General features: G+C 39.7%; 2 protein-coding genes across 14 annotated transcripts in view; one reads left to right on the plus strand and one right to left on the minus strand.

Annotated features, from left to right (window-relative positions):
* The window catches only part of NIPA2 (NIPA magnesium transporter 2), a 32,841-nt gene extending 12,964 nt beyond the window's left edge, over positions 1-19,877 (plus strand). For all 9 annotated transcript variants that reach the window (XM_064570053.1, XM_064570055.1, XM_064570054.1 and 6 more), the window contains 4 exons: positions 774-830; positions 6,032-6,122; positions 7,287-7,447; positions 18,383-19,877. In XM_064570053.1, the coding sequence (XP_064426123.1) occupies positions 774-830; positions 6,032-6,122; positions 7,287-7,447; positions 18,383-19,014 (941 nt within the window). In that variant the 3' untranslated portion in view covers positions 19,015-19,877. The remainder of the gene's footprint in view (positions 1-773; positions 831-6,031; positions 6,123-7,286; positions 7,448-18,382) is intronic.
* Positions 19,878-21,268: 1,391 nt separating this feature from the next.
* CYFIP1 (cytoplasmic FMR1 interacting protein 1) overlaps positions 21,269-25,204 on the minus strand; it is a 135,546-nt gene continuing 131,610 nt past the window's right edge. For all 5 annotated transcript variants that reach the window (XM_064570052.1, XM_064570051.1, XM_064570048.1 and 2 more), the window contains 3 exons: positions 24,783-25,021; positions 24,160-24,307; positions 21,269-22,076 (listed from right to left, as the gene is read on the minus strand). In XM_064570052.1, coding sequence (XP_064426122.1) covers positions 21,912-22,076; positions 24,160-24,307; positions 24,783-25,021 — 552 coding nt within the window. In that variant the 3' untranslated portion in view covers positions 21,269-21,911. The remainder of the gene's footprint in view (positions 22,077-24,159; positions 24,308-24,782; positions 25,022-25,204) is intronic.

A 25,204-nucleotide genomic window follows, 5' to 3' on the forward strand; every position in this document is an offset into this window, starting at 1 on the left:
ATAAATCACTTTCTCCCGCTTCCTGTGCCATCTTTATGGCCAGAGCTAGTAGCCTCTGTTAGAGGTTAGTGGGCAGAGGAGAAAGTATTAGCATATGCTGCTTGAACAAGTATATTCCTCATTCTTGTCTTAAGGCAGCTACTCTCATTGTCCATGATAGATATGCTTGTCAAAGGGTTAATTTGCATTGGCTTTTTCTTTTGGACAATGGCTTAAGTACCAATTAATTCCTGATTTTATTAATTTTGGGGGGAGGAAAGTCAAGTAGGAAGATGAGCATCTTAGCAGCTCGACTGATGAATGCTCAATCTTTTTATGTATGGTCAATATAAAACCCCTTTCTCCAAGGTTACTGCCTCATAACTGGGACTAACCCACACCTATATGGCTTATCCACATTCAGACTAATTTATTTGAAGTTGGGTTACTTCTTACTGGTTCATTTTCTTTACTATTATTGAAGCTGAGTTCACAAAACAAAAGAATGAAGTATAGACCGAATATAAGGATTGATTTAATTCCTTCAATATAGTGTACTGAACAGTATAGTGCAAACCTAAAAATTTTAACATTATTATGATCCTCGTCCCTTTTTCTAAGATAATCATAAAAAGATTATTTTAGAAATTCCCTTATACAGTCATGATGGAACCTTTATTTAAAGTAATAATCAACAAATGAGGTATTTCAAAATCTGTCATTGCTAATAGTTGTCATAAATTTATAAGAGTCTGATAATCTTCCAAAAAAGTGAAATATTTTTTCATTCACAGGTCAAGGTGGCCATGCATATCTTAAAGAATGGTTGTGGTGGGCTGGATTGCTATCAAGTATGTATATAGAATATTTCAAGGAAATACTATCGTTGTATATTAAAGTATTTGCATATACTAATACAGCCTCATATTACTAGCACATTTTGTTATTTAATTTTTTTTTTTTTTTTTTTTTTTTTGAGATTTATCTGTTCTAGAGAGAGAGAAAGTGAGGGAGAGAGAGGGGCAGAGAATCCTGAAGCAAACTCCCCACTGTGCACGGAGCCTGATGCTGGGCTCAATCCCAGCACCCCAAGATCACACAACCTGAGCCAAAGTCAAGAGTTTGCTTAACCGACGGAGCCCCTAGCACTTTTTAAAATTTTAAATAAATCCTTTTTTAATGAACAGTACTCAAAATATAAAATTTAAGCCAGTAAAAGTCATGTAGCAGTTTAATAGTTTATTTAATTTGAATGAGAAGACTTTCTTTTACCTGTCTGATTAAAATATGTCTGATATATGTGTTTTTTAAAATTCTCAGTTTAAGAAGGTAACTTTGAGGGGTGCTTAGGTGGCTCAGTCAGCTAAGCATCTGCCTTCAGCTCAGGTCATGATCCTGGGGTCCTGGGATCGAGCCCCACATCGGGCTCCCTGCTCAGTGGGGAGCCTGCTTCTCCCTCTGCCTCTCTCTCTCTCTCTCTGTCGCTCATGAATAAATAAATAAAATCTTTTAAAAAAAAAGGTAACTTTGAAAGTAAAATATCCTCCTTTTAATTCCTCCCCCTTCATTGATTTTCATTCCAAATTGGAATTTTGGAATTTAGAATTTTGAGCCTGGGTGGCTCAGTTGGTTAAGCGTCTGCCTTTGGCTGGGGTTGTGATCCTGGGTTCCTGGGATCATGTGGACCCAACCCCCCCCCACCTCCACCCCCAGCGTAGGACTCCCTGCTTAGTGGGGAGCCTGCTTCTCCCTCTCCCTCTGCCAACTCCCCCTACTTGTGCCCTTTCTCAAATAAAATCTTTTTTTTTTAAAGGAAAGGTATGCATTTGATAAGAGAGTCTATGCTTATTTTGATGATTACCTTTAAAAAGGTACGTAGAAAAATGATTCTTAAGACACCAAACCTTCAAAGTATTCAGGATTAAATTTTTTTTTTTTTTTAATTTATTTATTTGACAGAGAGAGAGATAGCGAGAGCAGGAACACAAGCAGGGCGAGTGGGAGAGGGAGAAGCAGGCTTCCCGCGGAGCAGGGAGCCCGATGCGGGGCTCGATCCCAGGACCTGGAATCATGACCTGAGCCGAAGGCAGACGCTTAACGACTGAGCCACCCAGGCGCCCCTAGGATTAAATTATGTAAATGTTCTCTATAAGCTTAAGAGTGGTTGAAATAACGAAGAGACTGACTTGACTGTTCATTCAACAAATATTTATTGATCATTTCTGGTATGCCAAGTGTTATTCTGGGTGCTGGAGATAAAACTATTCAAACAGAAAAATCCTTACCCACATGAGACTTAACATTCTAGATGGAAGCAAATAATAAACTAGATAAATACATTAAAATGTGTATGTTAGTGATAAATACTAACATTTGCTAGGAATAAAGTAGGGAAAGGATGTAACATGAAGGATAGATAGGTTTACATTTTAGATGGGAGGCTAAGACAGTTCCCTTATATTTTAGAAGAGGGGACCAGAGCAGATCTTATTATTTGATTAAAAGATGTAAAGTGAGGGAGTTAGCCATATGGATATTTGGGGCAGGAACATTTTAAGCAGGAGGAAACAGTAAATGTGAAGACCATGAGGCAGACCAAGCCTAGCCTGTTGAAATGTGACAGGCCACCTGCAAGATAGCCCACAAGGATTCTCATCCCCTGGTATTCACACCTTCTTATAATCCCCTCTCACATTGAATTAATGTTGGCCTGGTATGATCTTAGAATGTAAAAGAAGTGATGATGGGTCACCTGGGTGGCTCAGTCAGTCGGTTTAGCAGCTGTCTTCGGCTCCATTCCTGATCCCAGGGTCCTGGGATCGGGGCTCCCTTCTCAGCAGGGAGCCTGCTTCTTCCTCTCCCTGCTACTCCCCCTGCTTGTGCTTGCTCCCCCCACCCCCGTGTCAAATAAATAAATAAAATCTTTTAAAAAAACAAAGTAGGGGCGCCTGAGTGGCTCAGTCGGTTAAGCGTCTGCCTTCGGCTCAGGTCATGATCCCAGGGTCCTGGGATCGAGTCCCGCATCGGGCTCCTTGCTCCGCAGGAAGCCTGCTTCTCCCTCTCCCACTCCCCCTGCTTGTGTTCCCTCTCTGACTGTGTCTCTCTCTGTCAAAAAAATAAATAAAATCTTTAAAAAAATAAATAAATAAAAAAACAAAGTGATGAAGTGTGACTTTAAGGCCAAGTCACCAAAGGCATTGTGGCTTTACCTTGATTGCTTGGATGCCTACTCTGAGGGAAACCAGGTGTGGTGGTGTTAGGACATGCCCGCAGCGTGAAGAAGGTTCCCAGGCCATAGCCAGTACCAACTTGTCAGTCATGTGACTAAGCCACCTCGGTTGTGTTCTTCAGTTCCAGTCCAACCTTCAGATGACTGCAGCCCCAACTTCTATCTTTGACTGTAGACCTCTTAAAAAACCCTGAGTGAGAAGAACTTAATGATCTCTTTTTTCTGAAGTCTTGACCAACAGAAACTATGAGAAACCATGAAGTCTTGACCAACAGAAAAAAGGCTTTTGTTTTAAGGTCCTAAATTTTGGAGTGCTTTATTTTAAATACTGCACTGGATTATTAAAGCCCGAAGGTTACGTTAAAGAGGAAAGAATAGCAAGGGAGTGAATGTGGGCGAAGTAGCAGTAAGAATGTGGGGGAGTCTGCTTCAGGATTCTCTGCCCCCCCCCACCCCCCCGCTCACTTTCTCTTTATTTATTTGACAGAGAGAGCCAGAGAGGGAACACAAGTAAGGAGAGTGGGAGAGGGAGAGGTAGGCTTCCTGCAGAGCAGGGAGCCCGATGCGGGGCTCAATATCAGGACCTTGGGATCATGACCTGAGCCGAAGGCAGATGCTTAATGACTGAGCCACCCAGGCGCCCCAGATTAGCAAACTTTTAAATCTGACAGTATCAAGTGGGACAAAGGGAGCTCTCATACTCTGCTAAGTGAAATTTGGTATAACCATTTTGGAAAATACAGTAACCATAAGTGATCTTTCTATGAGATCACATCCTTCCCCTGCATAAGATTTCCCAGTGGCTTTTCAATTCAGATGAAATCTGTATCATGATTCACAAAGGTTGTGTAGCATGTGGCCCTGGCTACTTCTGACTCCAGGGCTGCTCTTCCCCTCGCTCATTCTGCTGGAACCATCCTTGTCTTCCTTGCTGTTCAGACATGCCAGACCTTGCGTGTCTTGTCAAAGGCTTGTACTTGCTGTTCTCCCTGATTGGGATATTCTTCCCCCGGATAGCTACAAGTAAATACTTCACTTCATACCAGACTGCTCAAAAGTTTTCCATTGGAGTGCCCTTGCCTGGCACCATGAGCCTGCCTTCACCAGCACTCCATTCCTTTCTACACTGCATGGTTAAACACTTGACATGTGTATTTTGCCAATTTTCCCTCACTAAAATGTAAGTTTTTAGGAGAACAGTATTTTTTTTGTTTTTTTATTTTTTTAAAAGATTTTAATTAATTTGAGAGAGCATGAGAGAGAGAGTGAGGGGAGGGGCAGAGGGAGAGGGAGAAGCAGACTCCCGCTGAGCAGGGAACCTGGTTGCAGGACTCCCATCCCAGGATACTGGGATCATGACCTGAGCACAAGGCAGACTCCTAATGGCTGAGCCACCCAGGTGCCCAGGAGAACAGTATTTTTGTTTTGCTTACTGTTGTATTTCCTGATCCTAGAATAGCATCTGGCACATTGTAGGTACCTAAGGATGTCTTTTGAATATAAGAGTTGGGTTTAAAAAGAAAAAACTAGTGAAAAAGACTTGGAAGAAGTGCTTTCATAGAGTTTTAGCTGCTTCTAATTGATTTGTGTTTGTTGTGATAGGATTTATTAAAATTTTTTTTAAAGAATTTTTATTTTTTTGACAGAGAGATAGCGGGAGCAGGAACACAAGCGTGGGGGGAGTGGGAGAGGGAGAAGCAGACTCCCCACTGAGCAGGGAGCCCGATGCGGGGCTTGATCCCAGGACCCTAGGATCATGACCTGAGCTGAAGGCAGACACTTGATGACTGAGCCACCCAGGTGCCCTTTATTTAAATTTTTTTAAAAATATACATAAGGGCGCCTGGGTGGCTCAGTTGGTTAAGCGACTGCCTTCGGCTCAGGTCATGATCCTGGAGTCCCGGGATCAAGTCCCGCATCGGGCTCCCTGCTCAGCAGGGAGTCTGCTTCTCCCTCTGACCCTCCCCCCTCTCATGTGCTCTCTCTCTCTCATTCTCTCTCTCAAATAAATAAATAAAATCTTAAAAAAAAAAATACATAAGCATAAATTGGACCTCTTCAGTTAAAATTACAGATTTGTATTTTTTTTCTAAAAAAATTTACAGATTTGTATTATTTCTAATTGGCTTGGATTCTGTTCTAATGTTGGTAATTTACAGGAGAACCCTTATGAGTAGATGGGAGAAAATAAAGAAATTACTAAATACAATTGAAGTAGCATATAAAAAATATATGTATACATTTGACCCTTCAACAACATGGGACTTATGGGCACTGACCCCCTGTGCAGTTGAAAATCTGCATATAACTCTTGACTCCCCAAAAACTTTACTATTAGCATACTATTGACCAGAAGCCTTAACCAATAACAAAGTTGATTAACACATACTTTCTATGTTTTATGTATTATATACTGTATTCCAAACAATAAACTAGAGAAAAGAAAATCATACAAAATACATTTACAGTGCTGTTAAAAACCCACACGAGTGGATGCTTCAGGTTTAAACTCCTGTTAAGTTCAAGGGTCAAGGGGTGCCTGGGTGGCTCAGTCATTAAGCGTCTGCCTTTGGCTCAGGTCACGATCCTAGGGTCCTGGGATCAAGCCCCGCGTTGGGCTCCCTGCTCCGCGGGAAGCCTGCTTCTCCCTTTCCCACTCCCCCTGCTTGTGTTCCCTCTCTCGCTGTTTCTCTCTCTGTCAAATAAATAAATAGAATATTTAAAAAAATAAGTTCAAGGGTCAACTGTACATGAAAATAAAATGTGGCATTTCCGTTTTGAGTAATTTGTTCTGAGAGTTTTCTTTTGTTGTCTATCTCCAAGTGGGAGCAGGTGAGGTGGCCAACTTTGCTGCATATGCCTTTGCACCAGCCACCCTAGTGACTCCATTAGGAGCTCTCAGCGTCCTAGTAAGGTAAGGATGCTATGCTTCGTGTGTAGGAACAATAGTTAGTAGATTAGTCCATAAAGCATTCGGTGCCATCTAAGTACACATGCTCAGCATAATTTACATTTAAACAATCTTGAGAACTTTTTTTTTTAAAGCTGCTTAGTAATTTGCTTTTAAAGGGTTACTTTTGTGCATAGGCGTGCTGTCAATTTGCAGGAGAAAATGCTTCTATGCTTTGTCTTGCTTGTATTCAGAGCCAGCAATAGTTCTACTTTTATTACAATTTTTTAAAATTTCAAGTTGGACTTGTCACAACACTTATCATTTGAGACATGTACACTTTTGTAGATGATGGTTGGTGATAAATCAGTTTCTATACCTACAGAAAATCAATGATTTGCGCAAGGTTATGTTCCTCTGAAGACTGGTCTGGGGTACTCCTTTGGAAGGAGCAGTCCAAGACTTGTCCTTTTTCTGTTATTTTAATGATTAGCCCAAACAGCTAAGCCCATATTGAAGTTTGGGTTTTGGTTACTGTTCTCAAAGTTGATTGATTGATAGGTTTTTTTTAATCTTTGTTTCCCCCCAAGATAGTGTGTGTGTGTTTAAATTGGTATTATATGTAAGTTACATAATTTTTCAAGATACTATATAATCGTAGAATATAAAGATATGTTGTGGTACCTGTCTTTCACCCTTAATTTTCTGTATGCTATGTCATATTTATAGGTTTACATTATAAATTTTTTAGATTTGGTTAAAACTGGCTATAAAGTATTAAAACTTGATAATTTAATAGGCAAATTAATAGAATTACATGAACACATAGGAAGGATGCATCAACTGGTACGGATAAATGAAAGTTGAGCAAATTTTAAGCATTGGTTTGGACATGGATTCTTAGGTTATAAATTTGTACCGCAGCTCCATTTATTGTAAACTTCATACTGATTTTCTACGGTAGAAATATGGTAACTATACTAGTGTATGAAGAAACCATTGTTTTGCTGGAAAGTTTAATTTTATGCTTGAGTGTGCCTTTTCTTTACCTTGTCTGAAAGCCAAAGTGTCTTTACAAGTTCACAGTGTTTTAGTTTTTTAATAATTTAAATTCTTTGTTGTGTTGATATTTAAAAATGAGAAAAGTGGTTGATTATTTTAATGTTCTCCACCCCTTCCCCATTTTAGTGCCATTCTTTCTTCATACTTCCTAAATGAAAGACTTAATCTTCATGGGAAAATTGGATGTTTGCTAAGTATTCTAGGATCTACAGTTATGGTCATTCATGCTCCAAAAGAAGAGGAAATTGAGACTTTAAATGAAATGTCCCACAAGCTGGGAGATCCAGGTAAGAAACAAGAAAAGCTTTATCAGTCTTACTATTTCACTTTTTAATTTAGTTTTTATTTTAACCAAAATTTTATGTGCATGTAAAGAGGCCCGTTGTTCTACATGGCTTATTATGAAAAATAATGGTCATTTTCCTCTCCCACCAGCCCCAAACGCCTTATTTATTTTGTTCTTTAATTCTGTGTCTCTAAATAACATGCTTATACTGCTGCTATTCTCTTTGGCTTTAGGCATGATATATTATATTTGCAACCTACTGTGTCTATCTGGTTTTGTTTAAATGATTTAATTACATTATAATCACTATATAACTTTTATTCCCAGCTTAGACATATGATACAACTGCTTTTCCTTCCTTGTTTGATTTATGTTTTTTCTTAACTGATAATGATCATGTTTGATCACTTTTCTGTGACTTTATCAATCCATCCTGAAACACTTCTCCAGTGGTCTTACTTCTACCCTCAGTAATTTCAAACATATTAGGTATTCTGCAGTTTCACCTTTCTGGAAATTTTCCCAGAGTCTTATGTGGCTTTAGTCCAGACTGGTATCTTGAGCTGCCAGCACATTTGTCATTGTGGACTTTCCTTCATCAGCATCCTGAAGGATCCCCTTCACTTTCTTTTTTTTCTTGGCTCTGAATCCTGGGTTTGCCCCTTTATTTTGGTTGGAGCCACTATTGTAGGAGACAAGAAAGGCATAGAAGAGATGAGACTTTTTAAGACCTTGTATATATAAAAATGTCTTTAATCCATGTGACCTCATTGTCTTCTCACTTGCAACACAGTTGATTCTTTATCTTTTATATGTGACCTATATTATGTCTTTAGCAACCTTTAAGATGTCCTCTTTGCCCTCATCATCTGAAATTTACCACTAAGGAACCTAGATGTGGGCTACTTTTTATCCATTTTGCTAGGTACTTGATGGATTTTTTTAAATTTGGAAATGTATATCTTATTCTAGGAAATCAAATTGGTTCTTTGATATTCTTGGTTTTCTCTTTCTGAAATTCTTCTTACTCTTCTGTTGATTGGACCTCCTGAAATATACAATGACTTTTCTTATATATATATTTTCCCCCGTTTTTACCGCTTTTTCCTTTTAGTTCTGCCTTTTGGGAGATTTCCTCAGTTTTGTCTTTGCAGCCCTTCTTTTGAGTTTTTATTTCTGCTATTACATTTTTAATTTCCAAGAGCTTGCTTTTGCTTTTTGGTTGTGTGTGTGTATGTCAAAAAAAAAGTGAAATTCATCCTCAACATTTTGCAGATGTACAGTACACTATTGTCAACCACATGTGTTGTGTTGTGCAGCAAGTCCCCAGAGTCTTGGTTATTTAAAAGTCTTTCTGCAAACTTCAATATCAGGATTATTTGTGGGCTCTGTTTTTTCTTTTTAGTCATTTAGTCTTATCTTTCGGCAGTTTCGATCAAATGCCGGATATAGAATATTAAAAAGTGTAAAGGCTCAGGGCGCCTGGGTGGGTCAGTCGTTAAGCATCTGCCTTCGGCTCAGGTCATGATCCCAGGGTCCCGGGATGGAGCCCCACATCTGGCTCCATGCTCCGCAGGAAGCCTGCTTCTCCCTCTCCCACTTCCCCTGCTTTTATTCCCTCTCTCGCTGTGTCTCTGTCAAATGGGTGGATAAAATCTTTAAAAAAAAAAAAAAAGTGTAAAGGCTCTAGGTGATGTTTTATTCTTTCAGAAGGAATCTAAATTTCTTCTGTTGGGCAGATACGAGTACAGCAGATCACTTTAACTTGAAGTGTTGCTTCACTCTTTGTTGAGGCTGGTTTCTTTCCATTTTGCCTGTGTTCTTAATCATAGACCCTCTTTCTCTCAACTGATAGCCTGGGATGTTTACCTGGACCCTCCACCTGGGTGAACTTCGAATGGCAGTGTCTGTGTCAGCATTCCAAGACTGCACGTGTCTTCACTCAGGTCCCTGGCATTTTCACCAGGCTATCTATTTGGTTTCTCAGACCTGGGCATGTACAGCTTCTGTGCCCACAAATACCTTAAGGGGAATTGCACACAGAAATTTGCGCTTAACTTCTCTTCAGTTCCTTCCTTTCTGGAATCTTGGCCCCTATCTCCCAGCTGCTTAGGCAGCCCAAAATTCCAAGTTTTTATTTTTACCTAGTCTACTGAAATTTCCACAAGCTCCAGGTCACCACTTTCTGCTGGTCTTTATGCCCATCCTTATTCCCTGCTCTAGAACTGGTAGTCATCACAAGGGAGAAAGCAGAGCTGGTGTTGACCTTTTCTCCAGATTTTCACCTTTCAAGTTCCAGCTGCTTTGCTCTGGTATTTCATCATTGTCTCTCTGAAGATTTATTAATAGTATTTTTATTGTTTTGGGTTTTTTTATTATGTTACGTTAATCACCATACATTACATCATTAGTTTTTGACGTAGTGTTCCATGATTCATTGTTTGCGTATAACACCCAGTGCTCCATGTGGAGCGTGCCCTCTTTAATACCCATCACAAGGCGAACCCATCCTCCCACACCCCTCCCCTCTAGAACCCTCAGTTTGTTTTTCAGAGTCCATCGTCCCTCATGGTTCATCTCCCCCTCCGATTTCCCCCCTTCATTCTTCCCCTCCTGCTATCTTCTTTTTTTTTTTTTAACATATAATGTATTATTCGTTTCAGAGGTACAGATCTGTGATTCAACAGTCTTCCACAATTCACAGTGCTCGCTATAGCACATACCCTCCCCGATGTCTATCACCCAGCCACCCCATCCCTCCCACCCCCCACCACTCCAGAAACCCTCAGTTTGTTTCCTGCGATTAAGAATTCCTCATATCAGTGAGGTCATATGATACATGTCTTTCTCTGATTGACTTAATTTCGCTCAGCATAACACCCTCCAGTGCCATCCACATTGTTGGAAATGGCAAGATCTCATTCCTTTTGATGGCTGCGTAATATTCCATTGTATATATATATATCACATCTTCTTTATCCATTCATCTGTCAATGGACATCTTAGCTCTTTCCACAGTTTGGCTATTGTGGACATTGCTGCTATAAACATTGGGGTGCACATACCCCTTCGGATCCCTACATTTTTATCTTTGGGGTAAATACCCAGTAGTGCAATTGCTGGATCCTATGGTAGCTCTATTTTCAACTTTTTGAGGAACCTCCATACTGTTTTGCAGAGTGGCTGCACCAGCTTGCATTCCCACCAACAGTGAAGGAGGGTTCCCCTTTCTCCACATCCCCGCCAACATCTGTCGTTTCCTGACTTGTTAATTTTAGCCATTCTGACTGGTGTGAGGTGGTATTTCATTGAGGTTTTGATTTGGATTTCCCTGATGCCAGCAATGTTGAGCACTTTTTCATATGTCTGTTGGCCATTTGGATATCTTCTTTGGAAAAATGTCTGTTCATGTCTTCTGCCCATTTCTTGATTAGATCTTTTGTTCTTTGGGTGTTGAGTTTTAAGAAGTTCTTTATAGATTATGGATACTAGCCTGTTACCTGATATGTCATTTGCAAATATCTTCCCCCATTCTTTCGGTTGTCTTTTGGTTTTGTTGACTGTTTCTTTTGCTGTGCAAAAGATTTTTATCTTGATGAGGTCCCAGTAGTTCATTTTTGCCCTTGCTTCCCTTGCCTTTGGCGATGTTTCTAGGAAGAAGTTGCTTCGGCTGAGGTCAAAGAGGTTGCTGCCTGTGTTCTCCTTTAGCATTTTGATGGACTCCTGTCTCACATTTTGGTCTTTCAACCATTTGGAGACTATTTTTGTGTGTGGTGTAAGGAAATGGTCCCATTTCATACTTCTGCATGTAGCTGTCCAATTTTCCCAACACCATTTGTTGAAGAGACTTGTCTTTTTTCCATTGGACATTCTTTCCTGCTTTGTCGAAGATTAGTTGACCAGAGTTGAGGGTCCATTTCTGGGTTCTCTATTCTGTTCCATTGATCTATGTGTCTGTTTTTGAGCCAGTACCATACTGTCTTGATGATGACAGCTTTGTAATAGAGCTTGAAGTCTGGAATTGTGATGCCGCCAGCTTTACTTTTCTTTTTTTTTTTTTTTTAACATTCCTCCTGCTGTTCGAGGTCTTTTCTGGTTCCATACAAATTTTAGGATTATTTGTTCCATTTCTTTGAAAAAAGTGGATGGTATTTTGATGGGGATTGCATTGAATGTGTAGATTGCTCTAGGTAGCATTGACATCTTCACAATATTTGTTCTTCCAATCCATGAGCATGGAACGTTTTTCCATTTCTTTGTGTCTTCCTCAATTTCTTTTATGAGTATTTCATAGTTTTCTGAGTACAGATTCTTTGCCTCTTTGGTTAGATTTATTCCTAGGTATCTTATGGTTTTGGGTGCAATTGTAAATGGGATCGACTCCTTAATTTCTCTTTCTTCTGTCTTGTTGGTGTATAGGAATGCCACTGATTTCTGTGCATTGATTTTATATCCTGCCCCTTGACTGAATTCCTGTATGAGTTCTAGCAGTTTTGGGTTGGAGTCTTTTGGGTTTTCCACATAAAGTATCATATCATCGGCAAAGAGTGAGAGTTTGGCTGCTGCTTTGCTGATTCGGATGCCTTTGATTTCTTTTTGTTGTCTGATTGCTGTGGCTAGGACTTCTAATACTATGTTGAATAGCAGTGGTGATAGTGGACATCCCTGCCATGTTCCTGACTTTAGGGGGAAAGCTCTCAGTTTTTCCCTATTGAGAATAATATTTGCTGTGGGTTTTTCATAGATGGCTTTTATGATATTGAGGTATGTACCCTCTATCCCTATGCTCTGAAAAGAGTTTTGATCAAGAAAGGATGCTGTACTTTGTCAAATCCTTTCCTGCATCTATTGAGAGGATCATATGGTTCTTGTTCTTTATTTTATTAATGTATTTTATCACATTGATTGATTTGCGGATGTTGAATCAACCTTGCAGCCCATGGCTAAATCCCATTTGGTCGTGGTGAATAATCCTTTTAATGTACTGTTGGATCCTACTGGCTAGTTTTTTGGTGAGAATTTTTGCATCCATGTTCATCAAGGATATTGGTCTGTAATTCTCCTTTCTGATGGGATCTTTGTCTGGTTTGGGGACCAAGGTAATGGTGGCCACATAAAAGGGAAAAGTTTGGAAGTTTTCCTTCCATTTCTATTTTTTGGAACAGTTTCAGAAGAATAGGTATTAATTCTTACTAAAATGTTTGGTAGAATTCCCCTGGGAAGCCATCTGGACCTGGGCTTTTGTTTGTTGGGAGATTTTTGATGACTGCTTCAATTTCCTTAGTTTTTATAGGTCTGTTCAGCTTTTCTATTTCTCCTGGTTCAGTTTTGGTAGTTGATATAGCTCTAGGAATGCATCCATTTCTTCCAGGTTATCTAATTTGCTGGCATAGAGTTGCTCATAATATGTTCTTATAATTATTTGTATTTCTTGGTGTTGGTTGTGATCTCTCCTCTTTCATTCATGATTTTGTTGATTTGGGTCATTTTTCTTTTTGATAAGTCTGGCCAGGGGTTTATCAATCTTGTTAATTCTTTCAGGGAACCAGCTCCTAGTTTTGTTGATGTGTTCTTTTGGTTTCTATTTCATTGATTTCTGCTCTGATCTTTATTATTTGTCTTCTCCTGCTAGGTTTAGGCTTCATTTGCTGTTCTTTCTCCAGCTCCTTTAGGTGTAAGGTTAGGTTGTGTATTTGAGACCTTTCTTGTTTCTTGAGAAAGGCTTGTATTGCTATATACTTTCCTCTTAGGACTGTCTTTCCTGCATCCCAAAAATTTTGAACAGTTGTGTTTTCATTTTCATTTGTTTCCATGAATTTTTTAAATTCTTCTTTAATTTTCTGGTTGACCCATTCATTCTTCAGTAGGATGCTCTTTAGACTCCATGTATTTGAGTTCTTTCTGACTTTCCTCTTGTGATTGAGTTCCAGTTTCAAAGCATTGTGGTCTGACAATAGGCAGGGAATGATCCCCATCTTTTGGTACTGGTTGAGACCTGATTTATGACCTAGGATGTGATCTATTCTGGAGAATGTTCCATGGGCACTAGAGAAGAATATGTATTCTGCTGTTTTGGGATGAAATGTTTTGAATATATCTGTGAAGTCCATCTGGTCCAGTGTGTCATTTAAAGTCTATTTCCTTGTTGATCTTTTGCTTAGATGATTTGTCCATTTTAGTGAGGGGGGTATTAAGGTCCCCCACTATTATTGTATTGTTGTCAATGTGTTTCTTTGCTTTTGTTCTTAATTGCTTTATATAATTGGCCACTCGCATGTTAGGGGCATAGATATTTACAATTGTTAGATCTTCTTGTTGGATAGACCCTTTAAGTAGGAAATAGTGTCCTTGCTCATATCATTACAGTCTTTGGTTTAAAATCTAATTTTGTCTGATATAAGGATTGCCACCCCAGCTTTCTTTGGGTGTCCATTAGCATGGTAAATGATTTTCCACCCCTTCACTTTCAATCTGGGGGTTTCTTTGGGTCTAAAATGAGTCTCTTGCAGACAGCATATCGATGGGTGTTGTTTTTTTAATCCAGTCTGATAGCCTGTGCCTTTTGATTGGGGCGTTTAGCCCATTTACATTCAGGGTAATTATTGAAAGTTATGAATTTAGTGCCATTGTACTGCCTGTAAGGTGACTGTTACCATACATTGTCTCTGTTCCTTTCTGGTCTGTGTTGCTTTTAAGCTCTCTCTTTGCTTAGAGGACCCCTTTCAATATTTCTTGTAGGGCTGGTTTTGTGTTTGCAGATTCCTTTAGTTTTTGTTTGTCCTAGAAGCTTTCTATCTCTCCTTCAATTTTCAGTGACAGCCTAGCTGTATATAGTACTCTTGGGTGCACATTTTTCTCATTTAGTGCTCTGAATATATCCTGCCAGTCCTTTCTGGCCTGCCAGGTCTCTGTGGATAGGTCTGTTGCCAATCTAATGTTTCTGCTATTGAGGGTTTCAGATCTCTTCTCCCGAGCTGCTTTCAGGATTTTCTCTGTCTATGAGACTTGTAAGTTTTACTATTAGATGTCGGAGTGTTGACCTATTTTCATGGATTTTGAGAGGGGTTCTCTGTGCTTCCTGGATTTTGATACCTGTTTCCTTCCCCAAATTAGGGAAGTTCTCTGCTATAATTTTTCCAGTATACCTTCTGCCCCTCTCTCTCTTTCTTCTTCTTCTGGCATCCCAATTACTCTAATGTTGTTTAGTCTTATGGTATCGCTTATCTCTTGAATTCTGCCCATGTGATCCAGTAGTTGTTTATCTCTCTTTTTCTCAGCTTCTGTATTTTCTATCATTTTGTCTTGTATATCACTGATTCTCTCTTCTGCCTCATTTATCCTAGCAGTTAGAGCCTCCATTTTTGATTGCACCACATTAATAGCCTCTTTGATTTCGACTTGGTTAGATTTTAGTTGTTTTATTTCTCCAGAAAGGGTTTCTCTAATGTTTTCCATGCTTTTTTCAAGCCCAGCTAGTATCTTTAAAATCATCATTCTGAATTCTAGTTCCGACATCTTACTAATGTCCGTGTTGATTAGGTCCCTGGCAGTTTGTACTGCCTCTTGTTCTTTTTTTGAGGTGATTTTTTCCATCTTGTCATTTTGTCCAGAGGAGAATAGATGAATGAGAAAACAAAATGCTAACAGGGTAACAATGTCCACAGAAAATATACACTAAACATATCAGAAAAGACCAGAAACCAGGGGAAAAGAAAGGGAAAGAAAGAAAGAAGAAAAAGATAAAAACAAACAAAAACAGAACAAAATAAAAAAACCAGAATATGATCAAATATGATCATGCTGCTCTATAGATCAGTGCCACACAGTAGATTTTGGGCGTATTTTGGTCTGTTAGGAGAAAGTGCCTCCAAAGATTTCAAAGAAAGAAAAACTTATATATGTATAAAAATAAAGGTGAATATGATGAGGAGACTGTAAAGATGAAAATTATAAAAGGTTTTATAAAAAATTGATAAGTTGGTTGAAAAAAGAAGAGGATTTAAAAAAAAAAGGGAGAGAATATGATCAGGCAGGACACTAGAACAAAGTCATACACTAGAGATTTAGGGTATGTTTTGATCTGTTAGAAGAAACTGTATCTCAAAATTTTAAAGAGATAACAACTTATATATATATATATACCAAAAATAAGGTTAACTACTATGAAGGGACAGAATTTGACTTTAAAAATGAAAAATAAAAAATATTTATTAAAAAAGGGATTGTTAAGTTGTTGGTTGAAAGACGGAAAAAGAAAAATTCAAAAAAAAAAATATTAAAAAAAATTAACTTTGAAAGAGTAAGGAATCATGGTAAAAAAGCCATGAATTCTATGTGCAGTATTCCCCTAGCTCTGGAATTCTGCCATTCTCATTGATGGGTAAACTTGGTCTTGGCTGGCTGTTCTCCCTGATCTTCTGGGGAGGGGCCTGTTGCCTTGGTTCCCAAATGTCCTTGCCGGAGGCGGAATTGCCCCGCCCTTCTCGGGTCTGGGTTAAGTAATCTGCTCGGGTTTGCTCTCGGGAGTTTTTGTTCTCTGAAAGCTTTCCATACAGCTTTGGAGGCCGAGAGTGAAAATGGCAGCCTCCCAGTCTCTGCCCCGGAGGAGCCGAGAACTCGGGGTCCCGCTCCTCAGTGTACCCCCAGAGAAAAGCAGTCAGTCACTCCCATCTCTCTGGTCTCCGGCTGTACTCCGTGCTCACCTGGCTTGTGGCCAAGCGTTTCTATCTCTGACACCCGACCCGGTGTGGAGTCTCCAAACCAAGCAGATTCCTGTGGTGCGCTCCCGGGCTGCACCTCCCGGGGGAGGAAGGGGAGTCTCCCCGGATCTGCCACTTGTTGGGTCCCTGTTGGAGGAGCAGTGGCCCGAATGTGCCGCGGATCATGGTTTATGGCAACTCCTGCTGAGAAGCCCGCACCTTGGCTCTGTCTCTGCAGCCAGCTTCCCCGCTCTGATACCTCGGAGCTCTGCTGCACTCAGGCATCCCTGGTCTTTCTGTGACCCCGAGGATCCTGAGACCTTAGTGTCCCAGCGAGGTTCCAGCCCCCGCTTAGCCACTGGAGCAATGTCCCTCAGCGGAGCCGACTTCTAAAAGTTCCGATTTTGTGCTCCACGGCTCTGTTACTTGCCAGAAGTGGCATTCGGAGGCTCCCTCCCCTGCCATCTATTCTCCCGAATATCGCCTCGGATTCACTTCTCTGCACTTCCTTCCAGAAAGTGGTCGCTTTTCTGTTCAAAGAGTTGTTGCTATTCCTTTCTTCAATCTCCTGTTAAGTTTGTAGGTGTTCGGAATGGTTTGATCCTTGTCCAGCTGAATTCCTGGGACCAGACGAAATCCAGGTCTCCTACTCCTCTGCCATCTTGCTCCACCCCCAGTATTTTTATTGTTTTTGTGGGATGGTGATTTATCTGTTCTGAAGTTTTCCTCTATCTACATTGAGAGCAAACAAAGGCTTTATGTTTTTCTGTTTGTTTTGGTTCCTCTCCTGGTGATCCTTGGTTGCCTTCTGAAATCAGGCTTGTCTGATCCCCAGCAATGTCTCCTGCCTGAGTGCTGGGAGTTGAGTGGGAAAGGAGGAGTAAATGTCATAGACCTAGACCTTACCCCAAACCCCTATGTTACTGTGGCACCTACACACTCCACTAGCCAGAGTCCTCCAGTTTGCTGTGGCAGGAATTAGCTGGGTTTCTGCAATCTTAATGCTTCTTTAAAAGACTTTCAGCCAGGTCTCCAGTTTTTGTCTCTCCTTTACCATTGTATCTTTGGAGTGTTCTGTGCTGCAAACTGACTTTCCCATCTTTCATCATTGTTGATGTGGGATTCAGCTTTCTTGTATGTGTTGTAAGAGTTATGAGTTTATCTTCTGCTTTCTGGCTTCCATAGTATTGTTGCTATCATCTCCTTTACCTGTTCTTGTTTTTGTATGTTTGATTCTTTAAGAGTCCTATTACTAGGGCACCTGGGTGGCTCAGTCATTAGCATCTGCCTTTGGCTCAGGTTGTGGTCCCAGGGTCCTGGGATCCAGCTCCACGTCCGGCTCCCTTCTCCGAGGGAAGCCTGCTTCTCCCTCTCCCACTCCCCGCTTGTGTTCCCTCTCTCACTGTGTGTCTTTGTCAAATAAATAAATGAAATCTTTAAAAAAAGTCCTATTACTATTTATTTTATTGGCAGAGTTTAAGGAGGGAAAAGAATAAATTCATGTGACTTGTGGCTCAGTTTCCTCATCTTAAAATGCAGATGATAGTATCTATATTATAGGGCGGATGTGAGGATTAAATGAGTTAATCAGTGCAAATTGCTGAGAAAAGTGCCTGGGCCGCGGTGCTACATAGTTGTTAGCTATTATTATTACTATGCTGGGTTCAGTTCTCTATATTTGGCAGAACCCTGACAGTATTTTTGATTCTCTTACTGATTCGCTATTTACTCCAGTGGTTGTCTCTAAATATTTTAAAAATGTACTCCTTTTAGGACAAACTTGATTTGTAACTGCCGTTTTTTTTTTTTTTTTTAGCATCTATAAGTTGTTGAATATTCAAGGTCATCTCATGATTTCTCTCCACTAGTTCTTGATTGTTTGCATTCTTGGAGCATTCCAGTGGGTGGGAAGTAGCAAGATACTCTAGAGTAGGTGCCTGGAAATCAGGCTAATTTCCGTTTTCTATTATCTAATTACCATGAGGCTAAGACACTATGTTAAAAATGTTAGTGATGTAACAGTTTATGAATATGAAGTATAGTGTAATCTCCCAGTATATACATCTAACTAAATTTTTGTGAGTGTACCTTTGCTGGGGCAGCAAAAAAAGCTAGTATGTATTTTAAGGTCACACCTTTTCTCCTTCCTCTCAAGTTAATATTTGTTCTGGATTCTCAGGGTTTTTTTTTAGTACTTACTCATTGGCCTAAATACAACTTTTCTTTGCCTCCTCCAGGTTTTCTGGTCTTTGCAACACTTGTGGTCATTGTCTCATTGATACTAATCTTCGTGGTGGGACCTCGCCATGGACAGACAAACATTCTTGTGTACATAACAATCTGCTCTGTAATTGGAGCGTTTTCAGTCTCCTGTGTTAAGGGCCTGGGCATTGCTATCAAAGAGCTGTTTGCTGGAAAGCCTGTGCTGCGACATCCCCTGGCCTGGATTCTGCTGCTGAGCCTTATAGTCTGTGTGAGCACACAGATTAATTACCTGAACAGGGCCCTGGATATATTCAACACTTCCATTGTGACTCCAATATATTATGTATTCTTTACAACATCAGTTTTAACTTGTTCAGCTATTCTTTTTAAGGAGTGGCAAGATATGCCTGTTGATGATGTCATTGGTACTTTGAGTGGCTTCTTTACAATCATTGTGGGAATATTCTTGTTGCATGCCTTTAAAGACGTCAGCTTTAGTCTAGCAAGTCTCCCTGTGTCTTTTCGAAAAGACGAAAAAGCAATGAATGGCAATCTCTCTAACATGTATGAAGTTCTTAATAATAATGAAGAAGGCTTAACCTGTGGAATTGAACAACACGGTGAAAATATCTCCCGAAGAAATGGAAATCTCACAGCTTTTTAAGAAAAATGTAATTAAAAGGTTAATCTATAATTGTGTTATAAAGTGAACTTGAATATCAGAATGGGTCTGAAAAAGCATTGTTCTCAACAAAAATGTTCTCTGGAGACAATCTTTTTTAAAGTTTCACAGATTTGGACCAAGAAATTACTTTTCTTATATTTACATGATGGTAGCTCACTAAAATGACCTCAGTACCTGGCCAATTTCTATTAACATTGTATTATTATAGAGGTATTTTAAATTTTTCCTTCACTGAAATCTAAATGCACTGACAGTTTTAAGTCTATGAAAATCTTTATTTTTTCATTGGTGATGAAAATCTGAAATGTACATTTGTCATCCCCACTCCATCAATCCCTGACCATTTGAAGGCTTTTTGATTTAAAAAGGAACAAAATTTTCCTAATACATTATCCTGTGATTTACCTTACCTATAAAAATGACTCCTGTTTGATGAATTATTTTAATTTTGAGATGTTAGTTTAAGAGAATCCTGTTATTAAATGAAAAACAATTTACCAAACAAAAAAGGGTAGGAAGCTGCCCGCTGGGAGATGTTTCTCACACTGTGATTTATCACCATACATTTGATGGTCTTCGTATTCCTTGATGGCACCTTGCTAAACCAGCTCATCTGCGTCTGTCAGGCTGCAGCCTGACTGGTTTCATTCTTCACTTACTCTAATCCCTTGATACCTGGGATCTTGATTTACCATTTTACATCAACTCTTGTACTTTTCAGTATATTTTCATAATGAGTTACATTATCATTTAGATCTTCTAACAACTCTGGGAAATAAAGTCCAAAGACTAATTTCTTAAATTTAGCTCATGTTATAATAAAAAGACAAATTGGAACAGTTCTTTTCTAAGTCTGAATGTTTAGAACAAACACGGTGTTTGTAAAATATGGTTTATTTGTACCCAGTATCTATCTATCTATTTTGCTTTAGAGTTTGTTCAGGTCACGGTGTATTTTGGTCTAAAAATGTCCATGTTTGATGATGTTTATGGAAAATTTCAAATGTATGCAAAAAAGGTAGACTAGTATAATGAATTCCATCCAGCTTCAGAACCAATCATCATAGCAATTAATTGGGCTTTAAAAAGTAGACCATTGGGGCGCCTGGGTGGTTAAGCGACTGCCTTCAGCTCAGGTCATGATCCTGGAGTCCCGGGATCGAGTCCTGCATCGGGCTCCCTGCTCGGCAGGGAGTCTGCTTCTCCCTCTGACCCTCCTCTCTCTCATGCTCTCTGTCTCTCATTCTCTCTCTCTCATATATATAAAATCTTTAAAAAATTAAAAAGTTAAAAAATAAAAAATAAGATATACCATTTCCACCTGGGTAGTAGGAAGTACATGGGCTTGTTCCCACTGTGCTGCTCCTGCCCAAGGTCACACAACTTGACCCCTACTGTGTAACCAGTCACCACTGGTGCCTCACTGTCCTTGCCTGGGGGGTTGCCGGAGCCTCACTGTTATGACGGCACCAATGTCCCACCACACAGCTCTCTTGGCTTTATCAGGGCAAAGTTTCATGACATAAATTCCCTTTCCCCAGCATTTTTTTTTTTTATCCTCTAAGGAGCCTTTGTAGACTTTGTTTTTCTAATTGCCTCCCCCATGTAATCTTACTGTCACAGATGATACACTGTTTATGTACTATAGATCTGTACACCTAATAGAGTAAGAACCAGTTTTCACCCCCATGGGTGTGATACGGCACTCAGAATGCATAGATTAATACATTCTTAATTCAACATCTTATAGCACTTGAAATTGTACATAAATGTTTACATGTTATTTGGTTTATAATGGAGTCTTAGAGAACTTAGTAATATGAATTACTTAAATTTGGCCATTAATCATTAATTCCTCATAGTCTATACTCCAGTATAGAGTGAGCAGATGATGCTACCCTCGGTCTGTGGCAGAATGCTGGCCCCAGGGTTATTCACATTACCAAAAGCAATATTTTTAGGTAACTTTTGGTAAAGAACAGTTCTATTTCATATTAAGGTTAAAGAGTACAATGGAATAGTTCACAGACTTTATTTTCAGTAGCATGTATGATGCTGCTGGATTTTAGTGTTGTTTCCAAAGCCATATGGCAGTTACTCCATATCATGATCTTGTCCCTTCTTGGAAGGCCACAGGTGGCCTAGACTCAGATCTCCTGGGCCAGGTCTGTGCAGATAAGTAAAGTACCTTGCCCAAACCGGGGCGTAGGTCACAACACTGAATAAACACAAATAAGTTTTATTAGTTTTATTTCTGTAACCTTTAAATCATATCTTACAAATTAGATTCTGTCACAACTGGATTTAGTAGAAGCAGAGGAATCAAGTTTACTATTTTCTGAAACGTTGACACAAAAAAGGGAAGGGAACAATGACTTAGAAAAGGTTACTCATAAAAGACCATCAGAAAAATCCTTAAACAAAAGCTAAATAATCATTAATTCTAATTGGTAGTGCATTTTATTACAATGAGCTGGTTATTAAGTTTCTTAAGTCCATAAATCTTTCCCCACATATTACTGATCCTTTGCTAAGGAATAAATGGATGAACTCAGCAGCACTCTGACATAGCTAGCTGTTGGAACATTCCATAGAAAAATGGAAAATAATTCTGTAAGAACATGATGGCAACAATAAGCAGCCCATATTCTCAAACTTTCTAATTACCAAAAGCATATACAATTTTAGTCTAGAAAAATAAGTCAATTTTATAAAATTAAGCTTTTAAATTGAAAAGTACCCCCCTTTAACACGCACAGAGATACTGAAAAACAGTCCCTAAAAATCTCGCTAAATAGTTTATGGAAAGAAAAACATGCCCTTATAGTTATTAAATGCAGTCAGTACTGGGACTCTTCAAAAATATACACATGTCCTCAGCTGCTGGCCAGGGACTGGTGGATAGGAGGCTGAAAGCAGCGAACATGCTCCACGGGGGTGCTTTCTCCATCGCCAGACTTCAAGTACTTGTCCAAGATAGTAATTATCTCATCATTTAGAATCTGGAACTTGCGAATTCTCTCCACCATCTTCTTCAATGGCTGCAACAGTTAAAATTAGGATGTCTTACTATTAAAACATGTACATTTATTCATGTTTCAAAATGGCAGGATTTTCACATTTTTCATAAAAATTACAGCAAACTACTAGCACACATACCTCTTTAATGTACCTATTAGAACAATGAATATATTTTGCATTTAAACACATCTCTCTATTGGTCTCATGCTACTGACTGTAGGTTTACCTGTTATAGACCTACTATTCATTCAACACACAGGTATTAAGAAGCTGCTGTGTATTAAAAACTGTGAATGTAAAGATGAAAATAATATGGTCAGTGGGGAAAGACCAGTAATCCAAGTCTTAGATTCCAGTTCTTGTGGACAGCATACTTTGATAGACTGTGCTGGTATAACAGAACTGGATAAAGAACACACGCACGTGCACACACACATACACAGGAAGACACTTTAAAAAGCATTGCAGGTTTTGTCTATGCAGGAGGTAAAGCAGAAGCCAGGACTTCCTAAGGGACAGATGCCACCAGCAGCAGTGGGAAGAGATGTCCTAGGCTATAAACAAGTGGGACTACACGTAGAAACTCCCAACAAAGCCAGGACCCTCCAAGGTGACCCCAATTTGGTAACAGTTCCTGGAGATGAGAAGCAAAAATCTTGGGAGAAAAGCAATCCATGGGGTGCCTGGGTGGTGAAGTTGGTGGAGTGTCCGACTCTTGGTTTCAGCTCAGGTCGTGATCTCAGGGTGATGAGATCGAGCCCCACATCAGGCTCCACGCTTAGCGTGGAATCTCCCTGAGTTTCCCTCTCCCTCAAATAAATCTTTAAAAAAGAAAAGAAAAGCAATCTAAATTAAGTTCAATTGGACAAGAGCTGGCAAATAAACCCAACACAAAATATTTCAGAGTTTTAGATAACCTTTGAGGCTTCAGACACTAGAATTACAAGTTATACTCCTATCATTCAAAACTAAAAACAGTAGATTAGAGTTAAAGTGAATTAGTTAACAGAATAATACAGTATTCCTGGAACAGCCCAGAGAGACAAGAAAATGAAGACATGGGAGGTGGAGTGGCCCCTTGAAGACATCCATGCCCCAATCCCCAGAACCTATGAACATGTTACCTTCCATGGCAAAAGAGACTTTGAAAATGTAGTTAAGATTATAGACTTCAAAATAGGGAAAGTACCCTGGATTTTCCAGGTGAACCCAATCTAATCATATGCAAAAAGAACTTTCTCCAGGTGGAGGCAGGAGGTATGGCAGAAAGGAAAGTTGAAAGACTGGATGCATGGGAGGGACTTGAGATGTGGGCTAATGGCCAGCAAGGAAATGGGGACCTTAGTCCTCCAACTGCAAGGGACTGTGTCCAGCAGATTCATCTCTAGAGGCTCCAGAAAGGAACATAGCCCTACAGATACACTAATTTTGGCCTTGAGATGATAGAGGACCCAACTGAGTCATGCTGTACCCAGATTTCTGACCGACAGAACTGAGAGAATGGGTATTGTTTTAAACCACTAAATGTCTGGCAATCTGTTGTGGATTAGGAAAGTAATTAGAAAACTAACAGGATAAGGGATAAGGGAACCAGAAGAATGTCTAACAAGAATGTAACTGTAGTCCTAAAATAGAATAGAGAGAATGGAAGAAAAGACTAAAATACTTGAAAAGATAATGGCTGAGTATTTTCTAGAATTCAATTATAAAGAATCCATAAAATGACAAAGGGAAGAAGATCTTAAAGGTGCCAAAACAAGCAAACAAACCAACAAATCAAACAAAACAAACCACACACACTTTGGGCACAAAAAAAGAAGCCAGAAGACTGGAATAGTATGCCAATAATCTGAAAATGCAGATCCTATAAAGCTGTATAATATGAAGCAGATCTAAGTACCCTAAAAGGAGAAAGAACATGGAACAATTAGTACTTTAACTGCCTGACTGCTTTACTTATCAAGTATATTTAGATTCATTTTGGAAATGAAAAGAAAGCTTCAGCTGGTGTCAGTCACCTTACGTACTGGGATGAAAAGCATTCCCCAAAAAAGGACTTTTAATAAGTACAAAGTATGATTATTTTGTGAAGCTTCCACATACCACATTTTTGATAATCTCATCTTTGCCATCATGTTTCTGGACTTTAAGTAGGTGGTAGCAGAAATCCAGGACTGCGAAGCGCCGCTGTTGCCCAAGAAGTACAATGATCATACAGCCAGCCCAGTGGAGCCCGTCGCCAAAGCACTGCCTAAAAACAAGAAGCAGCAAGTACAATGGGCAATCAACAAAAATTATAAAGTCTTTTATAAGTCTGTGTCCAGACGTCAATGACCAAGGAATCCACTTGAAACAAGCCAGGAAGGGAATGCTGAGCAGCAGGAGATGTGTCCTTCTTTTTGGTAAACATCTCTTTTGGGTTCCTCTGGCACACTGCTTCTTAACCTTTTTTTTAGATCATGGACTCTTCAAGAAGGATGACTTTGGGAAGCTGTGGACACCTGCCCCACCCCTGAAAAACACATACCGAACCTGCCTAAGTTTCCATGGGTTCAGAGAACACCTAGAAACTTCACCCTGAGTCACCGCCTGAGCATGAAGTAAGAACCTCCACTTGAATGGCTTTAAAGCAGCTCAGCAAACCTCTAGTCAACTTCCAGAGGAATGCAGTCTTCTCTGTTAGCCTCCTCTGCTCCCACTTCCCCGTCCACTGAGCACATACTTACTCGACTGTAAACTCGTGTGTTCCCACAGGAATACAGTAGACAAATTGCATGGCACTCCACAGTCTGTGAAACTCAACACACTCATCCACATGCATGACTCCATTGCTGGGCAGAGGCCCACGCCAGATAGGGTCATCCAGAAAGGTCCGGATCCGAGTCAGGATAACTTCAAACATAGACAGGCCACAGCAGAGACGCTCCTTTGTCAGCAAGTCCCCCTCTCTCGCTATTGCAATTTGCTACAGAAAGGATAGAATGTTATGAGCCAGCGCAGGAGGGCAGTGAACTGCTGAAACCAAACTACCCAGATTTGTTTCTGACTTACTGGAAAACTATCTTGATTTGCAGAAGAGGATTTTTAGAAATAAGCATTAACAACATAAGTATGTCAGCTATTACATATAGGTCTTCATAGATTAAAA

Source organism: Mirounga angustirostris, unplaced genomic scaffold (assembly GCF_029215605.1).
Source record: "Mirounga angustirostris isolate CCGP_5_RB_7025 unplaced genomic scaffold, mMirAng1.0.hap1 SCAF_9, whole genome shotgun sequence".
Classification (NCBI taxonomy): Eukaryota; Metazoa; Chordata; class Mammalia; order Carnivora; family Phocidae; genus Mirounga; species Mirounga angustirostris.